This window comes from Muntiacus reevesi, chromosome 16, assembly GCF_963930625.1.
Source record: "Muntiacus reevesi chromosome 16, mMunRee1.1, whole genome shotgun sequence".
Taxonomy (NCBI): Eukaryota; Metazoa; Chordata; class Mammalia; order Artiodactyla; family Cervidae; genus Muntiacus; species Muntiacus reevesi.
In genome coordinates, this window is record NC_089264.1 from 29,873,236 (window position 1) to 29,896,285 (window position 23,050).

Consider the following 23,050-nt stretch of genomic DNA (forward strand, 5'->3'; position numbering starts at 1 on the left):
TCAGGATTTGAAATAGCTCAACTGGAATTCCATCACCTACACTAGCTTTGTTTGTAGTGATGCTTCCTAAGGCTCAGTTGACTTCACATTCCAGGATGTCTGGTTCTAGGTGAGTGATCACACCATCGTGATTATATGTGTCGTGAAGATCTTTTTTGTACAGTACTTCTGTGTATTCTTGCCACCTCTTCTTAATATCTTCTGTTTCTGTTAGGTCCATACTATTTCTGTCCTATATTGAGCCCATCTATGCATGAAATGTTCCCTTGGTATCTCTGATTTTCTTGACGAGATCTCTATCTTTCCCATTCTGTTGTTTTCCTCTATTTCTTTGTGGAGGAAGGCTTTCTTATCTCTCCTTGCTATTCTTTGGAACTTTGGAACTCAAATGGGAATACCTTTCCTTTTCTCCTTTGTATTTCACTTCTTTTCACAGCTACTTGTAAGGCCTCCTCAGACAACCATTTTGCCTTTTTGCATTTCTTTTCCATGGGGATGGTCTTGATCCCTGTCTCCTGTACGATGTCAGGAACCTCCGTCTGTAGTTCATCAGGCACTCTGTCTATCAGATCTAGTCCCTTAAATCTATTTCTCACTTCCACTCTATAGTCATAAAGGATTTGAACAGGTCATACCTGAATGGTCTTGTGTTTTTCCCTACTTTCTTCAATTTAAGTCTGAGCTATGCATTAACTAATGGTTTAAACATTTTTGTGTGTGGGTGTTATATTGTAATATAAAGAAAAATAAAGCACATTAAGTGGGAGAAGATATAGAGGATGTTGAAGCCATATTAAGGTTAGTGTCTTTTATCTGTCACGGAACCAGAATTTTTTGGAAGGGAAACAGCATAATCAGAAAGTAACTTTGAAAGAAGAGTGTAGCATGGACTGTGACAGAGTAGGGAGTAAGGGTCCTTAGTAACCATACAGATGATAGGGGATTATGGCCCATGCCTGTTAAACATAGATTTGAAAGTTGTATACAGGTGGGTTGGAATCTTCTATTACAGGGACAGAAAAAGAAAAACAGAAATTATAAAACTCTGCCTTTAAAATTCACTTCCCAGCAATTAGTTTCAAACAGTATTAATAGGACTGAGTCTAAATTGGTAAAAATGTGCCTGCCTATTAAATGAAAACAAATTGCGGACTTCGATTTGCTGATCATTTGGATGAAAGAATCTCTAAACACAATCCTCAGCAACTGGAACAAATGACGCTTTCACCGAATGCCTGTAGTTTATCAATCTAAAGCATTAGCATGAGGATCCACAGACCGGCTTATAGAAAAATGGGTTTCTGTCATTGGTAATTTTCATATTAGCAAGGATTTAGTCACATCACTTGTTAGGTTATTAGATAATAACTTCATAATTCTGAGCTTGTGTTCAATCACTTAAAAAATCTCATGCTAATTGCCTAGCTGATTTACAACAATGTTTGCAACTTGCAGACTTTGTTGTTAAATCCCCATATTTTAATAGTTATGCAATACTGTTTGCTAGTGATAGAGTTTGGAAAAAGCATCTGACATTTTTGGTGGGTGCAAGTGACAAGCTCTACTCTGAAGGCTTTACTGAGGGCTTTATAGAAGTTAAAATATGCATGACTTCACAGAGTGCTGGGATGGTCAAAACTTGGAATGAGTCACTGGAAATTCCTTACCATTCTGCTCACATATGCAGCTCAAAGACATTAACTAGAGAATGAGAATATTTCTTAATGACCTGTATAAAAACTTATCCCCATAAACGATGCTCTTGGCTGAAGCAAACAAAAACTGTCTTCATGCACAGTGTGAGCTTATATTTTGCTTAGGGATGACACATTCCACTGTGATATATGCAGAATTAATGACTACCATTCTTCTTGGAAAAACCTCATTATTTTTATAGACCGTATACAAAATATTAGAAACTACTATATGTTTAAAAAGGCAAAAGGTATGGAGTTGGTTATTTAAAAGATATTGAAACACCAGGACAGGAAAACAAAAATAAAAAAACATCAGAAGAGGAATAAACAATGCAGGCGTTGTAAAAACAAAAACATCTGAGTTGCATGGAGAGAAGAAAACCGGGTCATAGGGATATGCAATGAAAACATTTTTTCAAAGGGCTTCTGCAGAAGGATTTTATGCAGGAACAAAGATTTAGAAAATATTGCACTAATAGAATTTTTACTAAATATATTTGTCAGACAATATACTATCTTTGCTTAAATATATTTATCAGACAACAAGATTCAAATTATAAGTGATATCAGTAAATAAAAATATTTACTCACTCTAACTTCCTTAAATCATACCTTACATATTGTTTCTGACTCCTATTTTGTAAGCAATTATATAAGTGAAAAAGATATTTTAAATTGAACATAAAGTTAAAGCTATTAAAATGCAAGGTAATTGATTTTCACAATAGCATGTTTGATTTTATACATTCCTTTCAAATCATGAAATGGCTATATTTTAGTGACTTAATGGAGGGTGGCAAAACCAAAAAATATGTTTCTTTTGTTTCTATGAGAATCTGAAAGAAACATAAGATCCTGTAAATGGAAATACAAGGTTATCAAAGACAATGGGTGATCACAACAATCCTGAGTACATTAGTTTTCATTTATTGGTTTTCCCTCACAGGCATTTGAAAATACATTTTAGGAGGCTTAGGTTTTATAGACCACAAGATTACCATATATAAACTTAGAAATATTAGACTTGCAGTTTGCTTTCTGAATATAAGTGCTGGATAATACTTACTGTTTGTTTGGTCCTGTCTTCATTATTTTGCTAAAATTCAACACTCACATGAACCTTACAAGGGCGCAGCCACATACAAGAGTCAATTCTATTCCATAAATACTGTCAAAAGTTTACTAGTACAGAATACTTTGTAAGTGCAGTCATGTCAAATAAAACTATCAAAAGTATGTTTTCAGATATAGAATATTGCAGCTGCAAAAAGTGATTGGCTTCACCAAATGTCAGAATTCTACAAAATATTTTACTCAAGAACCTGGTAACATCTGACTTCAAAATGATGATAATGTTTACAAACACTCCAGTCAATACAGTCATAGTCCTATAAAAATATCGTCAATGACGGTACTGTTAGTACTGTCAGCAGAGCTTTATGATAAGACAGTCTATGTCGGGACATAAGGATGTTCAATAAATATAAAATGAAGCTAACTAAACATGAGAATACAATAAAAAGTTATACTTGAAATGCTTAAGGTTAGTGGTATATCTATCCAAAATAATATTATTACAGAAAAGCAGCAGAAATTCATATATTGATATATTCACGAGTGTCAATGCTACGCAATGCTATGCTAAGAACACAACAATGAACAAAGCAATCAGTAAACAGACCTCTCTATCCTTCTAGACCTAGGTGCTAATGGAAGTGATGGACAATACACAAAATAAGTACTGTTTTATGTTATATCAGGTGATGATAAGAACTGTGGGGAGAAAATTAAATAAATATTGAGGACAAAGAGCATGTGAGAAAGTGTTGTACCTTGTTAGGAAGAGCCTCTTTCGAAAAGCCTTTCAGGGTGAAAAGAGAGTAAGTGTGAATGTGTCAGCAGGAATCTCTCTGACATGACTTAGAGATAGAAGGGACGCTGATGTAGTAGGAACTGAGGAAGCTAGGGTCAGACAGGAAATATCTGAGAGATAATAGGTGTGTGTCCAGAAGCCCCTGTGACGACTTTAGCTCTTTGACTGAGATGGGCAGCCTGATGGGCTCTAAGCAGAGGGGGTGTGTGATCTGCTATGTTTTAACAGTTTTTAAGACAGTTGATAGTTGCTATTGACCAAAAGCTAGAAGGGCCAAGGACAGAAGCTAGGAGAGTAGTTAGGAATCCTTTGCAATTAGCCAGTGAGTTTGGCAGTAAGCTGAATTTGATGCGAAGTAATTGGATTCTGGGTAATTTTTGAAGGAAGAGCTGATGGGATTCACTGATACATCAGATGTGCAGTTATTAGTACTTAGAATTGATAGGATGCTATGCCATACTTCTGGAAATTCTAAGTGGAGACCTCAGCCTTTAGAAGTGTATGGACTCCTGAGATTCTCCCTGAATGTTTTTCATTTGGCATATGCAACATAATTTTATTAGAGGGATTAAAACTTTCAATCAATAGACCAAAGTCCTTAGGGCAAATGTTCAATACAGAATCAAAGGTAATATTTTGAACAAACCTACTGCATTGAATGCAAAATTAATACATATTCAAATTTAACAGAAAGAAAATGTGCACTTTCTTTTTACCCTGCATATTTATGATTCACATAATCAGTTAAAAGGGAAATAATATTTAGCAGAAGAAATAACAATCATTAAAATCATCATAATCTTTAAAGCTTGAATTTTAAAAGAAGAAAGTTCAATATCAAACATTAAGGGTTAATTATTTATTTTTGTTCTTTGAATGCACCTTTGAGAAATAGAAATTTCAAAAAAAGACAAGTTATTTATAGCTAGTTGGGTTGGCAAAGAAGAAAAAGAATGTTAATTTTTAACCATATAAGGAAGCAGACTTTCTTATACACTACTTATGTGAGTTAAAATTGGTACAACCTTTAAGCAAACAAATTCATGGTAGGAAAGCAAACATTTGGAAATTTTTGTGTTATTTCTTCTGGTAACTTTACAACTAGGAAGGTAATAATAAATGAACATAGGTATGTAGATGCTGCTGCTGCTGCTGCTAAGTCTCATCAGTCGTGTCTGACTCTGCGACCCCATAGACGGCCGCTAAAGAGTGTTAATTGCAACTTCTCTAGTGAGAACTTGAAAACAAGCTAAATGTCCAACAATTAGGGATTGCTTTTTAAAAAATCTCTATGATGGACTGAGACACAGCACATTCAGCTGTCATCTCATGTCTCAGTGCCCTGTTAAACAGTTATTTGCTCAGAATCAGGCCACAGAAGGGTTTATTTAAAAAACCAAAAACATTTTAAAGGTTGGAGTTAGTTTGTTTTTGTTTGTACTAAAGATTCAAAATATTACTGTAAAAACATTACTTTCATTTGCATTCCAACATATTTCAGTAAATGGGACACGAAAATGTTGAATTACAGTTGGCATTCTGGGAATTATGTACAGTTCTGAACAAATTAATGGACGTTTGAGGCAACTGTAAGGCTAATTCATCAAGCAGATGAAAAAAAAATATTGATTACATCTGTTGTACAAAGGATACTTGTTTACATAAAAGATAGTCATATATATTTTGCTTAATGGGAAGAAAATGTACAAAACTATTCATGAGTATGTGTGTGGGTGTCTTAGTCAATTTGGACTGCTATAACAAATTACTGTTGACTGGGTGGCTTAAACATTGAATACATTTCTCACAGTTGTGAAGCCTGGAAAGTCCAAGATAAATGTGCCAATAGATCTAGGGTTTGATGAGAGCTTGCTTCCTCTGCCTCACAGGGCAGAGAGCAGAGAGATCATCTTTCTCATGTCTCATCTTGTGAGGGCACTAATCTGATTCACGAAGGCTCCACTCTCGTGAGATTGCATGTGCACATGTAAATAAACCTTGACTTTCTCCTGTTGTCATTTAATTCACAGGCCCCCAAACATATGAACCTAAGAAGGTAGAAGAAAAGTTTTCCTTCCTCCCAACAGTACCAAGCCTTTTTCATGCAAGAAGATAGTCTTTCCCTTAAAATCCATCTGGAGATAACAAGGTACATAATAATTACCCTTTGCTGAAACTGCATTCCCTATTTCTGCCACTGACCTGCCTGATCTAAGGTTTTAAGAAAAAGGTGACAGGTTTTCTATTTCCAGTGAACTGAATGCTTTCTGAAGGACATACTTTTTTATTTTGATTTTATTATGAACCACAGGGGGAAACTTAAAGAAAAGATTTCCTGCAAAGAGGGCAGAAACAGAAGAGTGGAAAACAGAAATGTGCTGATATTTAAAAGCAAGAAACAAATCTGTGGGGATTTATGGAATGTAGAGAAGTCTCAGCTTAAAGTGGTAAAGACCATATTCTATGTTTCAAGAATGAGTAAGGGTATGAAAGATTACTGAAGTATTATTTAAGTCAATAAAAAGCATATAAAAGTAGATTCTGTGCTAGCTTATCAGGTCTGTAGATATGTACTACAGTACTGAATTAATTAAGGGGACCATATTAAGGAATTAGAGGAATATACCCATAATTTAGGCTTCCCTGATAGCTCAGTTAGTAAAGAATCCATCTGCAATGCAGGAGACCCTGATTCAATTCCTGAGTCAGAAAGATCTGCTGAAGAAGGGATAGGCTACCCACTCCAGTATTCTTGGGCTTCCCTTGTGGCTCAGCTGGTAAAGACTCTGCTGCAATGTGGGAGACCTGGGTTAGATCCCCAGGTTGGGAAGCTCCCCTGGAGAAGATAAAGGTTACCCACTCCAGTATTCTGGCCTGAAGAATTCCATGGACTATATAGTCCTTGGGGTTGCAAAGAGTTGGACACAACTGAGCTACTTTCACTACATCCATAATTTAAGGAAAAATGTAAAGATGTATGCAACTTTTTCCCCATCACTATCTTTTAATTGCATAGTAGAATGGAATGTTTGGCGTAAAACTAGTTATAATACTTACCCCCTTGACATACTTCATTGGATGGAGCTAATATCACTTAGAGTAGCAAAACATTGAGCATTGATCCCTCTATTTTTACATTCCTCAGCAGATACTCCAGGAGTAATCCCAAATGTAACATTGGATGTATAGAAAATCATCTTAGTTTTGGGGCTGAAGACTAAAGGTCATTCTTAAATTTTGAAAGGACTCATTAAACAAAGGTGAGAGATAGTTTTCAAAGTCTTTGTTCTTGATGAGTGATCACTTTTTTATTCTCCTTGACTTTTAAAAAATTAAAAGACTTTGCTTTCTAATGCTAATCAGTTGCTTCTTTATTCCCCAGTAGACTTCAGACCATTCAGCCTCAATACTTTATTTTCTTGAGATCTTTATTGACCATGGTCTTAGAGATTATATTTGACTCAGAACAACACAACAGCTTGTTATTTTTAATTGAACTGCAGACTACATTAGTCTACATAAGAATCAATGGGAAAAATTAATTTGAACATTTCATTTTCCCATTTCATGCCACTGGCAATGTTTAAAAATAAAAAAGAGAAAAGGAAAAAAGAAACACCTTCAAACCTATCCCCCAAAATCTAAAATATGTAAAGTGCATATCCTTGTGCTAACTCCCATCACATAGAGAACCTGAAATTCTTTGCTCAAAATTTTAAAACATCCAAGAGACACAAATTTGCTTTTCAGCATGATGGCTTTTCTGTTTCCAGGTTAAAATAATTAGTACACAGTTTACATGGAGATGCTGTGAAGAGATACCTTAAAATCCAAACCTCTTTGTATTTCTTCTGATCATTAAAAAACCCAGGGGGTGTATTCTGGAAGAGTATGCATTTGCCTTCCTTTCCTTGACCAACTTTTTCATTTCTGGGGCCTCCATGCAATATGGTGGTTCTCTCCTTGACTGCCTCCCACCTCCCAGAGGGAGCTGACTTTTAATAGCTGTTTGTGTTCTAGAAGCTGACAGATGAGTAAACTATTCCCATGTCGGGTACTTTTTGGAGGTAACTTTTCTCATTTCAGACCACCCTGGAGTCCTATTTAATGCAATGGATAGTGACTTGATGAATGGTCCCCCATTGGTCAAAACCTGTTACTGTGCTTTTGAAAAACTCCAAATCACGCCTGAGGCCTATATTCCTCATTGGTAAGGCTGCCATATGAGGTTTTGGCTCTTGGAGAGGGACTGGGAAAGCAGACAAGGTTTTCTCAAAACGTATTTCCCTTGTAAACTGAAATCTAATGATTACACTTTAATTCAGAACACTAGCTTTCCCTCCTAGTTGGGAAGATTTCTAAGATATAAGAAAGGACAACTTCCTGTGACTTTTTTTTTTTTTTTGCATCTGTTTGCCTACTCTCAATTTATGTCCCTGTAAACAGCAACATCAACATGCTATGGGCACTTAGACATGACAACTGAATATGCATCTTCCTAATGAAAGGCCGAACCCTTTGAGAGGTCAAGGCAACATTTAGAACACTGATATAGCAAGATGTGTGGGAGTATCCTACTCTATGTATTTGTGCACCTAAATATTTATTACTATACAATTAAAAGGCAAATACATGCTTTTCATATCCTTTTAAATAAAATCTTTGTTCAGTAAGATCTTCCCAGGACTAGAAACTTGTCTCAAAAGCCTCTAATATTTTAAACTGTGTCCAGTACATATCTTCTTAGAAAATGAATTATAACAAAGTTGAGAAATAAAAGTTTATCTTTTTAGTTAAAAAAAACTGGGAATTGATATGCTTTTTGTCATTCTTTGCCTAGCATTGCAGAATTTCTCTGTATGTTATACGACCTATTACTCAGCCAAGACTCAAAAAGACCCCCTAAGCAAATTTCTGCAAGTATTCTCAGATAGTTCTCTCTTTTCCAACATGTTCCCCATGGCTGGTAGGAAGCCAAACAAGCATTCAATGCTCATTTTTGCCCCAAATATAACTTGAAGTTATTTAACTTCTAAGTCTCAGCTATATCAACAAATTGCAAATAATATTCTTCAGGGCTCCATGGAGATTAAAATAACTGAAAATAATAAGTGTGCCCTAAATGCTGGCTGGTAACACTATCTGTAATCTTTAATAGTTCTTAATTCATTAATATACTCCTTTGTAACTCTAGAAAGTAAAATCTATGTCAGAAGCATTTCTCTAGTTTTCATATTTTTACTTATACTTGTTTTTTAGGAATTATATATAGAACTGGTTTTGTGTTTTTTGTAACTATGCCAAAGCTACTTCATTAGCAAAAAGTAACTTAAAACTTAACATCTGGATTTCTTTTAGATACAGTGCTATATATAATTCTAAAAGTAAAGTCTAATATAGTTCATATGATGTTGGTTGAAATATTATAGAAGTTATGTAAATCATATAGATCTACTGTTTCTACATCTTTGAATTTTCAAATGACTATGTCAATATCTTTCTAAACTTCTAGAGACAAATAGTAAATATATTTTTCAGAAGTGAATTATGTAATGTATCTCTGAAATATCTATTCAGTGTTTATTCTAAGAATTCAGGTTTCATCTTCCAAAAGGAAGAAAAGTTGGGTCATGCACGGTTATCTCAGTGCTGTAGTGATCCTTGCATGTTTGCATGACAGCTATCATCTTAAGAATTGGTGTGATGAGAAAGAATAAGAAATTGTCAATTCATTGTCATGCATCAATTCTCATGATAATTTTATTCACTCAGCACTGAAGTGAATACATATTTCAGTGTTGCTATGAATTACATTGTTTGCCTCAGCCAGTCTTCCTCAAGAGTCTGTTTATAAAAATTGCTTTCTCCTCTTTTTCTCTCACATGAGCTGGGTATAAGCAGCAGAAGAGACAACAAAATATGCATACCGTAAAGAGCTATGTCTACTGATTACACTGCTTCAGTGATAAAAATGAGATCCATTTTACCTAATCTTCCAGCTAGATCAGGATGTCAACGATGGTATTTTTAACTTGTTAATGAATATTATCTAAATTATATAATGCTAACCTTATTCTCACAGAAAATTTCTAATTAAATTGTCTCTAAAGGAGCTCTTAAAAAAAAAAGAACACCTAACACACAGGCTGCTGGAATTGCCTGCATTTCAATTTCATTTGCTTTAGGTGATACTGCAGCTTACTTATAGAGTAATTTAAATTCTTGATATCTGCATACTTTTGTGTATATTCTTTACAATATTGAATATTCCTTCCCTTTTAACTATGCCGTGTTAGTCCCTGCCCATGCTTCAGAACTAATTTGTGTCATTCTTTAAGCCTTTTCCACTGCCCTACCCATGCGATAGATACTTCTTTTATGTTCTCTTTAACACTCTGTGCATAATAAGAACTAACGCCTAGATATAGTATTTCCTACATGCCAGGTTCTATTTGAAGAAGTCTTTTGTTTTTTGCATATATTAGTTCCTTTAATTTTCTTAACAGCTCTATGACACAGATCATGTTACCTGCATTTTAAAAATGAAGAAATAGAATCATGAAGAGTTTGGGATGGCCATGTACACACTGCTATATTTAAAATGGATAACCAACAAGGACCTACTGTATAGCACATGGAACTCTGCTAAATGTTATGGGACAGCCTAAGGGAATAGCCAAACACTCCAGTATCCTTGCCTGGAAAATCCCACGGACAGAGGAGCATGGCGGGCTGCAGTCCATGGGTCGCGAAGAATTGGGCACGACTAAGTGACCAGCACTAGACAGGAGGGGAGTTTGGGGGAGAATGGATGCATGGATGTGTATGGCTGAGTCCCGTCGCTGTTCACCTAAAACTATCACAATACTGTTCATCAGCTATACCCCTCACCAAAATAAAAAGTTTCTTAAAAAAAAGTAAAACATCTTAAAAAAAAAAAAAGAAATAGAACCATAAAGAGTTTAAATACATGGCCTAAATTCACATATAGAAGACCTGGAAATTTAAATATAATCTGGTTCTGGTGTCTGTTTTTTCAATAGCTTCATTGAAATATAACTCACATACCATATAATTTACCCATTCAAATACAATTCAACAACTCTACTACATTCACAGACTTGTGCTACCACCATAGTAGTTTTAGAATACTACTCTGTAAAGAAATTCAGTTTTAGAATATTACTCTATAAAGAAATCCAGTTTCCATTAGCCATCATTTCTCAGTCCTGTAATCTCTCTCAGTCCTAGTCACTAATCTACGTTCTGACCCTATACACTTGCCTATTCCATATAAATGGAGTCATATAATATGTGACCTGCTGTGACTGGCTTTTAATTAGCATATTTTCAAGGTTCCTCCAGTACCTTGTTATCAGTGCTTCATTACATTTTATTGCCACACTGTTTCATTTTATGGGTAGACCACTCTTCTTCCATTCATCGATTGATATACATTTTGGTTGTCTCCATTTTTTGTTATTGTAAATAAAGCTGCTATGAAACATTTGTGTACAAGTTTTTGTGTGGACACACATTTTCATTTCTCTGGGAACATACCTGGAGTAGAATTTCTGGAGTAGAAACACATACATTATGTTTGTGTTTAATCATTTACCAAACTGCTAGACTATTTTCTGAAACAGCTGCATTATTTCACATTCCCACCAGAAACACAAATGTTTCATTTCTCCACAGCTCTGCCACACTTGTTTTTATCTGTCTTTTTGATTTACAGCCATTCTAGTGGGTATAAGGACTTCCTTCGGGGCTCAGATAGTAAAGAATCTGCCTGCTATGAAGTGTTAAATGGGTTCAATCCCTGTGTCAAGAAGATCTCCTGGAAAAGCGAATTGCAACCCACTCCAGTATTCTTGACTGGGAAATCCCATGGACAGAAGTCTGGTGGGCTACAGTCCATGGAGTCACAAAAGAGTTGGACACGACTTAAGAGTCTAAGCATGTATGCACAATTGTATATAGTGCATGTTGTAAAGTGGTAGCATATTGTGATTTTCATTTGCATGTCTATGATAACAAATGGTGTTGAGAATCTTATTTATATGCTTATTGGTCATTTTGATACCTTCTATGAAAAACCACCCAGATCCTTTGCCCATTTTTAATTGGTTTATGTTTTTCACGTTGTCATTTTTAAAACTTTATTCTTTTTATGTACCAAATACAAGTCCCTCATCAGACACACGATCTGCAAATATCTTATACCATGCTGTGGGTTGTCTTCTCATTTTTTTGCATTCTATCCTTTGAGACATAGATATTTTTAATGTTAGTGAAATCTAATTCATCTATTTGTTGGTTGTTTATGCTTTGAGTGTTATATTTAAGAATCCACTGCTAAAATAAAGTCACAAAGATTTACGTCTAATATTTTCTTCTAAGAATTTTATAGTTTCAATGTATACATTTAAATTTATGATATATTTTGAGTTGATTTTTCTATGCTATTTTAGGCAAGGATCTTAGTTTATTCTTTTGCACCTTTTGCATGTGGGTATCTGGTTGAAAAGACTACTATTCTTTCCTTCATTGATCTTGACAACCTTGTTGAAAAATCAATAAACCATAGATACATGGATTAATTCTGGACACTCACTTCTGTTCTACTGATCTAAATGTCTTTCCTTGAACTAGTTTGATTACTGTAGCTTTTTACTAAGTTTTAAAACTGAAAGTGTGAGTCTTCCTACTGTTCTTTTTCAAGATTTTGTGGGTTTTTTGTTTGCTTGTTTTTTCCCTATTCTGATTCTCTTGCAGTCCCATGTGAATTTTAGGATCTGCTGGTCACTTATGGCAAAAAGAAAAAGAAAAAAGACAGGTAGAATTTTGATAGAAATTTCACTGAATCTGTAGGTCTATTTGGATAATATTGCATCTTTACAATATTGAGCTTTCCAATCCATGACTATATGCTATCTCTCCATATTTTTAGGATGTTTTAATTTCTTTCAAAGAATGTTTTGTATCATTTAGTGTACAAATATTGCAGTTGTTCTGTTTATTCTTAATTATTTTTTCTTCTTGATATATTTAAATAAAAATAAATTTATTAATTTCTTTTTTGTAATCTTCATTGCTAGTACACAAAAATACAATTGATCTTTGTAAAGTGTTTACACTTCAGAGCAGTTGAAGCCTTTATTAACTCTAATTGTGTATGTGTGTGTTAACACACATACTCTTTAGGATTTTCTATATGGAGGACCATGTCATCTGTAAATAGGGAAAGTTTTACTTTTTCCTTTCTAATTTCAATCCTTTTACTTAGTTTCCTTGCCTAATTGGGGTGGCTAGAAATTCCAGCACGATATTGAACAGAATTAGTGAAAACTTTAGGGATTTAAAGGGGGTTTTCAGCATTTCACCATTAAAATGATGTTACTGTGGGTTTATATATACTCTTTATTAGTTCAGAAAATTCCTTCTCTTTCATTACAAGATTGTCGACTTTTTTTTTTTTTTAATTGGGAAAGGGAGCTAGATTTTATTAAATGGCTTTCTTACATAGGTTGAGATGATCATGTGGGTTTATGCCTTTATTAATATGGTATATGATATTACTTTTCATAAACTGAGCCAACCTTGTACTCCTGGGATTAACTTCACTTGTTTATGGTGTATAATCCTTTTTATATATTGTTGGATTCAGTTTTCAGCATTTTGTTGAGGATGCTTGTGTCTGTATTCAAATGTATCATAGTCATTAAAGTCATTAAATGATAAACTTCACTGATTACTGGTTGATTGCCTTACTGTTTTCAGCAGTTCCTCGGATTTGCTCAGTAGTTTGAAGGAACTAAATTTTGGTAGGGGTCATATTTGAAGTTAGGTTTTAAAACTTATTCTGACCTCAGGAGGGATATTCTTAGCTATCTTTTTTTCTGACTTTCCCTGGTGAACTAGCTGGCTTATGCTTATTGTTTTTAATTAAGAGGAGCCATAGATTTGAAATTCCCCATGCTCTGTTACAGATAATTGGAAAATGCTTAAGCATTCTCTTTTGCTATGGACTGCCTCTCCCCTGGACAAAGTCTTTGCTACAATTCTGGGTACTGAGTAGGGTGGCAGCCTCTGGCCTTCTCTACTTACCTCAGTTGGCGTGGAACCCCTGCCTTATAACAAGGTGGGGTGATGGAAATCAAAGCCCCAGTATCCTAAGTCTGTTACACCTGGGATAGAGACTGTATCCTATGTGTCATAGTTAGGTGGAGAAAGGGAGCCCACAAATTCTTGGTCACACTCACCAGGAATTTAACTTTTTCCGATAATATTTGGTACATTCAGGGTGATATGGTCTTAAGACTTAACACTTTCAAATTACATTTAGATTGCAATGGAAATGGAAATGGAAAATGCTAGCAGACTCCAGGAGAGATAACCCTTAATTGGAAACTATTAAGGGAGATGGAGCCCTGTCTTCTTGGCCAAATCGGCTTGGAGTGGCGCTTCCATCAAGCTGAGTAAGGCAGAGAATGAGGTGGAAGGGGAAAGAGAAGGAGGAGGTTGAGATGCTATAGACTCCTATTGTTTTTACTGAGTTTCCGTAGATTTTCTTAAGTGTTACTTCATTTTTTGTATGCCCTTAGGAAATTTACAGAGATTTTAAATGGCTTCTATTTATTTACTTACTTATTTAGCTAGTCAGTCAGTTAGCTTTTTGTGGAGCTTACTTTGGTGAGGAGTGGGTCTATGAAACTTCTCAGTCTGCCACCTCAGAAGTGGAATTCCTACAAGGACAGTGTTCTTAACCACGATGCTTATTGTATTTTCAGTGTAGTAGTTATTACATGGCACTTACCAAGTTTTATTGAGAATTTTAGCTTAATTTATTTAAGACAGTATCCATAGGAAATGTCCTCAGCCAGAGTTGTCATTTTTGCCTGGAGCTTTGAAGCAAACTTTATTAATACTTGAAAGGAGCCCTCTTCAGACATTGCTGTGGGCCCACTAAGAGATGGCCATCAAACTTCCTTCCCTTATCTGTGCCCTGAATGCCTACCCAGGAGAGCCTTTTGTCAAGTTCACTCTTCCTGCTCCTAAATTTGCCTCTAGGTTCAGGTGACTCAAAGGCTGAGACTCAGGAAAGCTTAAACCTTGGTGGGGGTTCAAAACACTGAAGGTCTCCGAGTAGTAAAAACGTGGACAATGTCCTTGGCAAAAAACTAAGCAAAATGACATTTCAGGGTTGTTCTTAGTGTATTTTCTTAGTTACATATTAATATATAGAATCTATGTAAAGCTAGCCTAAAACCAAACATGATTCCTGAGCCAATACACTCAGCATACCAAACTTTTAGAAATTTGTACAGTTTATTATTTGGATTTTTAAAATATCAGATATTTGTGTAATTTAGTCTCTCGGCAGCACCATCTTCACTAGGAGGAGAGTTGTGGTTGTTCTCAGCAGATTTTCAAAGGAAAGTAACAGTAAACGGGATTAAAAGTCATGATTCTGCAGTTTATGTTCTCCTTGTATAACTTAGGGTACTTTAAATAATTTCCCATCAAAATCTAAAGCTTGATGACACTGATTAATTATGCCTTCATGATCACTCATGCTCATTTTTTTTCTTTTCTTCACTTAATTTACACATCATTGTTCCACTGTAGAGATAATAGCATCTTATATTTAGAAACACTGGTATGTACTGGTATGTAGTTTAGAGTCTAACACTAATGAAACTATTACCAAATACAGAGTTACAAAGAGTTCTGGGTGAAAGAACACAGTAAATGAGGAATCAAATTGTTCTGTAGCTCCACAAAGCTGGTCCTTGATGTCACTGTTGAGATTACATCATAAAAGACTGTGACATTCGTTGCATGCACCCTCCCTTCCTCTCTCATCATTCTTTCCCAGGCTCCTGCTAAATGTATTTAATTCCTTCACCAACAGGTCCTATTTTCTGATAGAGAACTTACTAATGTTGATAAAATGGTTCCTAGGGAACTCCTCAAGAGCAGGAACTGTGTATATATATATATATATATATATATATATATATTTTTTTTTTTCTTTGCCTTCCTGGGATTGGCACAGTACTTAGCTTATAATAAATGCTCAGTGATAGTTATTGAGTCAAAGCTAATAGTTTAGGGTGTACTATACAATACTGTTTTACCTTTTCCTGATCTCAGATAACATTTCCATTTTTAGAGGCAAATAAGGCCTGCTTAATATAATTCCCAAGAAGTTAGACTTACAATAAAATATTTTAGGAAAGGGAAAATTCTCTTCATATGATAGTTCGGTAGGTAGTTATCTGCTACACCCTCCTCATGGTGACTGCTTGGGAAAATTTACCTGTTTCAACAGAGTTTGGACTTCACTTTTTGTGGTGTTGTTTTAATATAAACTGCTTTGGTATATTTTCTGTGTTTATATTTCTATGGGTCTAGTGATAGCTTTAGTTCAGATAGTAGTTTTTTTCACTGTTGTTATGCTCCTATTTTTAAAAACTGGCTTCATTTCCTATGTTATTTCTTTCCTTTAGGAAGTATTCTTAGTCTGTCTCTTTACCATGGCTTCATGCCCAGTTTTGTTAAATTTAAGTTTCCAGGAATATCCATTAACTTAACTAATTTTGTAAAGATACCATCCACATATTATTTCATCTAAAATGTTTTCAATTGTAAGATGCACAATTGTTTCACCTACCACTAATAAAGACAAAAAATGCTACCAATATTAATTGCAAGAAGACATCAATGGAAAGATGCATCCTGATTCAAAGATATTAAAATATGAAAAACTATGCTTTTGAATTTATAACATACAGGAAAAGCACCACTACAGCTCTAACACAAATTTCCAATCATATTTACATAAAGTTATATAATTATGTTTATGGTAGTTTTAGGCAAAATAATATTGCATTATATATTCAATGCAGAAAAAAGGCATTTCATTTTTTTCAAAAATATTCTTGGAGCTTTGGATGTCTTGCTAGAATGAAACTCCCCAAAGTCAATATCTTTATTGGTTTTGCATGTACCCCAAGCAACTAGAAGAGGGCCCTCAATAGATACTTCTCAAATAAATTTATGAGTGAGTTTATGTTTCATTAGAGATGCCACATTTCTGTTTTAAGAAAACTAGATCAATAAAATAATAGTTACTAACCAGTGATCTCCTTCTAAATGCCAGTTTATGTTTTCCAGATATCTAGTACTTTTTCTTACAGAATAGCTTCTTAAATCTTCCATTTGTCACAAACTTCTTTCCATTTTATTTTCATAAAGATTCATGATTATTATGATACTTACAACTCAGTGATGTTTCCAATAACTTTTGTGAATAACCATGAAAAAACTGAATGGCATAATTGACACTTATGGCTATCCATAGTTGTACAACTTATGAAATGAAAAGAAAAAAATAATCCTAAAAAATGCCTCATATGAAGACAGTTGGTCCACTTGGTAAGCAGTAGAGATCAGTAGACCAAATATGGAAACAGAGTTTGGCAGGAGTTTTATTGACATTCTTTCTTTTCCTCCATTTCTAAGAAACTTATATGGCTTTGGTGATGGCTGAAAATAAAGTTATCTTTATGCAATACCATTTAAAAAAAATGTTTTTAAATTACGGAATTCAATAACATCTGTAATCCCAAAAGTTACATTTAACTTAAACCTAACAAGCATTCATTCTGATTCCAAAGACAGAATGTTAGAGAGGCTAAAGACACAGCCACTGGGATCAGGATCTTTGGGCTTGAAACTCATCTCTGGCTCTTGTTAGTTTTATGGACGTGGAAATTTAGTTAATTCTTTGGAGCTCTGTTTTCATTCTTTAATGTAATTAGCGTATATCTTGTAGAGTTTTTGTAAGAATTCAGTTAGTTAACACACATAAAGTTCTTAACAGGTCAGATCAAATAACAGATGCTGAAGATGGTTTTTCCTTGTTTGCCCTTGAGTTCCTCACGGCCCTGCGCTGTGACCTAGGAAGAAGACCTTCATGGTCTTCATTACTTGGGCTCCCCTGCCCTCTGATTTCTGGTTGGATTTGCAATTGGAAATGATGGAAGTAGATGGAAAGATGGGAGGAGTGACTTTGGAGCACCCCACCTCTCCATTTCTTTGCTGCCTGAATGTGATTTGAGTGCTTCTCCTCCAACCTCTTCCTATAGCCAAAGTCACTACTTCTAAGATGCAGTTTCTCTTCCGTGGCTCTAGCTTTGCCAGACTCTCTCCCATACCACATCAGTCTTTAGGGCTGCTGCACATCTAGGCCCTGGCACTTCAACACCCTTGTTGATTTATTCAACTTAATTTGCATTATTTGTTAATAATCCCTTCATTTAATTCTCTTTACTTAACCATTTGAGTCCCATTCACTTGCCCCTGGCATCATAAACAATACAGTGTTGAATTATTTAGTTTAAGATAAATATTAGATTATCTTCTTCAAGTGTATGAAGAAGATACAGTGATGGGAATGGGAGTTTCAAAACTTAAGTAAGAAAAATCAATTCTATTAACCTGTGTGTCTTTGATAACATTACTTTCCTAAAAAGTAAAGAATCTGTGGTGTGTGTGTGTGGATAACTGGGACTAGATTAGTTAGAATGGAATAAAGGCTAAGAGACCTCCTCTCACAGCCTTTACACATGATTTCCCACACCCCCCCCCCCCCTTTCTCTCTCTGGAAATGGCTAGTGGTAAATACTTGGAATACAAGCGGTTACTGTTTAGGTGACTGAATAAAATCCAATATAGAATTCTGAGTTTCAGGTTTAGTTGACACCATGATTTTAAAGTCGCTGCATGGTCTTAGGGAAGAGTGATTCTCAGTGTTGGGTGGAAGAAGCTTGCAAGGTCATATAAGTAGGAGCTACACCTGGAAAGGGTCTTACAGGAAATAAATAAGAAAGTCATGGCTGCTTTCCATTCAAATAGGAATTACAGGGAAAACCAGAAAGCCTGAAAAATTATTAAGTACAATGACTGTATACTGAGGAAGTTTGATAAGTGTAACAACCTTTTGCTAAACTGGGCACCAACTCATAAATCCATATCGTACCACAGAAGACTTTGGGGAAACAGACTTTCCATATCTCCTCTCACTAAGCACACTCAGGGTTAGTGCAGGGCTAAGCTTGAAGAAAACGGATCATTTACACGCCACAAAGGTGAGAATAGGGCACGCAGGTATTAACACTGTGTGAGGCAATACCATTTCATGCACAAAATAGCAATCATTTTTCTTGGCCTAGAAATGAATTGAAAATAATTGGTTCTATGAAGCTTTCCCAGTAAAACTCACTTTCATCTTATTCAGAGTTAAGCATTTCTACCTCTCAAGAAAATCCAATAGCTATTGCAATTCTCACACTTATCACAGTAGGAATAGAGGGAGTAAATACAATGTTAAGGAGGAAGAAGTTAAAGAGATCTAGAGTCTGACTTTTTCGATTTGAATCTCAATTCTCTGCTGCTTATGATCTGTAAAATTGTCCACATTTTTTTCAGCCTCTGTATGTCTCAGTTCCTTCAACCAGATTCTTGGGATCATAATACTATTTATTTATTGAAAATAATATGAGGACTGAATAAGATCATACATGGAAACAACTCAGTAGAGTATCTGCACATCAGTTCAGTTCAGTTCAGTCACTCAGTCATGTCTGACTCTTTGCGACCCCAAGAATCGCAGCACGCCAGGCCTCCCTGTCCATCATCAACTCCCGGAGCTTACTTAAACTCATGCCCATCGAGTCGGTGATGCCATCCAGCCATCTCATCCTCTGTCACCCCCTTCTCCTCCTGCCCCCAATCCCTCCCAGCATCAGGGTCTTTTCAAATGAGTCAAATCTTCGCATGAGGTGGCCAAAGTACTGAAGTTTCAGCTTCAACATCAGTCTTTCCAATGAACACCCAGGACTGATCTCCTTTAGGATGGACTGGTTGGATCTCCTTGCAGTCCAAGGGACTCTCAAGAGTCTTCTCCAACACCACAGTTCAAAAGCATCAATTTTTCGGTGCTCAGCTTTCTTCACAGTCCAACTCTCACATTCATACATGACCACTGCAAAAACCATAGCCTTGACCAGAGGGACCTTTGTTGGCAAAGTAATGTCTCTGCTTTTTAATATGCTATCTAGGTTGGTCATAACTTTTCTTCCAAGGAGTAAGCGTCTTTTAATGTCATGGCTGCAGTCACCATCTGCAGTGATTTTGGAGCCCAAAAAAATGAAGTCCGACACTGTTTCCACTGTCTCCCCATCTATTTCCCATGAGGTGATGGGATGAGATGTCATGATCTTAGTTTTCTGAATGTTAAGCTTTAAGCCAACTTTTTCACTCTCCTCTTTCACTTTCATCAAGAGGCTTTTTAGTTCCTCTTCACCTTCCTAGTTCCAGACACCTAGGGACTGGTGTCCCTAGGTGTGGTGGTGTCTGCACATAGTTAGTATTAAATAAATCTCAGCTGTTTCATTACATATGCACCTCCCAGCAAAAGTCTATGTATAACTTGAGGTATAAATATGCATATAAGTATATGTGTCATTCATCTTATACCCATTGCCAAATAACTCTATCATACTGTAAGTACTAGATATATATTTAATTACTAAATGAGGTTAGCTTGCCTAAAATATGTATGTCAAAGGCAAAAGCAAAGTACATATATTTTCTTTTATTGTGGTTTTCACCTGAGCTTCCATGTTAATCACTAGAAAAGAGACTATTATAGTTTATTATTTTTTGGGGGCTCCAAAATCACTGCAGATGGTGACTGCAGCCATGAAATTAAAAGATGCTTACTCCTTGGAAGGAAAGTTATGACCAACCTAGATAGCATATTACAAAGCAGAGTCATTACTTTGCCAACAAAGGTCTGTCTGGTAAAGGCTATGGTTTTTCCAGTGGTCATGTATGAATGTGAGAGTTGGACTCTGAAGGAAGCTGAGAGCTGAAGAATTGATGCTTTTGAACTGTGGTGTTGGAGAAGACTCTTGAGAGTCCCTTGGACTGCAAGGAGATCCAACCAGTCCATCCTAAAGGAGATCAGTCCTGAGTGTTCTATTGGAAGGACTGATGTTGAAGCTGAAACTCCAGTACTTTGGCCACCTGATGCGAAGAATTGACTCATTGGAAAAGCCCCTGATGCTGGGAAAGATTGAGGGCAGGAGGAGAAGGGGACGACAAGATGAGATGGCTGGATGGCATCACTGACTCGATGGGCATGGGTTTGGGTAAACTCCAGAAGTTGGTGATGGACAGGGAGGCCTGGTATGCTGCAATTCATGGGGTCGCAAAGAGTCGGACACGACTGAGCAATTGAACTGAGCAATACTTTAAATACCTTTTTAAAAAAACACTAACACATCAGTGAAAATGCATAGCTACACTTTTGAGTATGTACAGAAGCACCTGTACAATTAAGTTTTCAAGTACTCATAATATAATTATTTGCCAAACAATGAAAATCTTGTTAAAACAATAGCTAAAAATAAATTATAGGCACAAAAAGTGAAGATAGACTCATCGTCTAAATTTCTTTTTATAGAGAGTATCACAGGTCCTTCTTATAGACAATGAAATTATGTTGAGTCTGCTTAATTTGTATTAAACAATGTACAAAGGGCCGTCATCGCTGTTATAAATCCTGATAAACATTCAATTAGCATCAACACATCAAAAAAGACCACTTCTCATGTTTGCTAATTCTATGATTTTTTTAGCCTATAAGAAAGAATTGTTCAAATTTAAAAACAAGTGGGCTTTTCTGAAGAAAATTGAAGTTAATAACTATGGGTTATTTGCTTTTGAAATGTATTATAAAGTAGCATGAGGTTAAACACATTGAGATAGGCAGGGAGAATGCATGTCTTCTTCCATTTTGGCTATTTAGACAGCACCAATTTGAGCATTTTGCTATTGAAGACTATTTCTATTAACATTTTATTTACATATCATGTGAGAAAATAATAATATTTAGAATAATTATAACAGTTACCATTTATTGCTTTTTCTACAAAATGGAATTATAATAAATGTTTCACACGTATAATCCCATGTAATAGCCACAGAATCACTGGATGATAAACTCAAAACAACAGAATCATATCTGTCCATTTTAATTAGTAGCATCCCCAGGGATTAGTACTGAGCTTAAATACAGTTGAGACTCGATAAATAATTACTAAACAATAGAATGAGCTTCACTTTGAAGTAGGTACTTCCAGGAAAGTATTGTCTTAGTCTGCCAATGTTTCAGCGTTACTGAATGTACTGGGTTTGATCAAATCCACCCTTGTTTGGCATGGTTATCTTCATTTACACAGACCATCAGATTCAGTGAGAGGATGCCTGAGAGATGAGTCCATCTTATCATGTGTAGAAAACCATAGAAGGATAGAAATCTGGTCTAAGCTGTCCAGGAAAGTTATGAAATTAGTACTGTAATTAAAGGAAAAGTATGTAAAAGCCCGATTCTGACACACAAATTGAAGGCTGGAAAATATGATCACTACAAGTACCACACAATGCATAGTCCGGATTTGCTAAAAGCTCTTCTAATATTGTGACATCAGTTAATAAAACATAAGGAAGTGAAGCATAAAATAACGTATTAGAAGCCAAAACCACAAGGCTGAGACCAGACTTACCAGAACAGTCACCACGCGTAGAACCACTCCACGCATGTTATTCTCCAGTTTCTTGTCAGTCAGGGACCCATTCAGCCCTGTGACAGGATTCCAGCACCCAAGCTGAAAGATAAAATAGCTTGGTCACTTTTCTGCCTGAGGAACCGTCCAATCACCTATATATAGACCTTTCAGAGGACTGCATGATAAATCTTGGAATAAATGATAACAGAAAAGGTCCTGTGCAGTTTTTCCTTTTTAATAGCAAATGAAGCAATCAAAAATGCTATTTACTGCTTTTAAATATCATATGGCATATGACACTATCCAGCGGGCTTTAGGGGACTCACTGAAGACATTTGACTTAATGAGGAGTTATAAATACAACAATAATTCAGTCTCAGTAATACACTAATTAGAAAAATAATAGCACATATAATTCTAGCATAATGCCTGTTCTAATATATCAATTACTGCACAAGTTAGATTTTCTTACAGTTTAAATGGTTTTAATTAGATCTCACATTGCTTTTATTGGGGAAAAAACTGGTTTTTAATGTGGTTAGAGAGGTTACAGTTTTTACTGGAGGAAAAGAAAACATGTATAAGGCTTTTTTGTTTTCAGAGATCCACAGTACATAAAACAATGCAATTTGCCTCTTTTGTCAGTGCTATCAATCTACATGGGAGATTTTGGCAGCAGTCTTTCCCTTAAAGTCTCGCAATGATTTACTGCTCTTTGCTCTCCAAAGTACTGGTGTAATTTTACATTCTTATGTAGTTGTTATCTCTTGTAACATTAAAATCTGAGGGCTACTAGTTTTAAAATTACTGCCTATAAATTGCAATGGGATAAAAAT

The 23,050-nt window shown here is 35.6% G+C and overlaps 1 protein-coding gene across 1 annotated transcript in view; it reads right to left on the reverse strand.

Moving 5' to 3' along the window:
* Positions 1-23,050, reverse strand: part of GRID2 (glutamate ionotropic receptor delta type subunit 2) — a 1,506,291-nt gene that overhangs the window by 362,710 nt on the left and 1,120,531 nt on the right. The window contains 1 exon segment of the mRNA XM_065907436.1: positions 22,212-22,313. Coding sequence (XP_065763508.1) covers positions 22,212-22,313 — 102 coding nt within the window.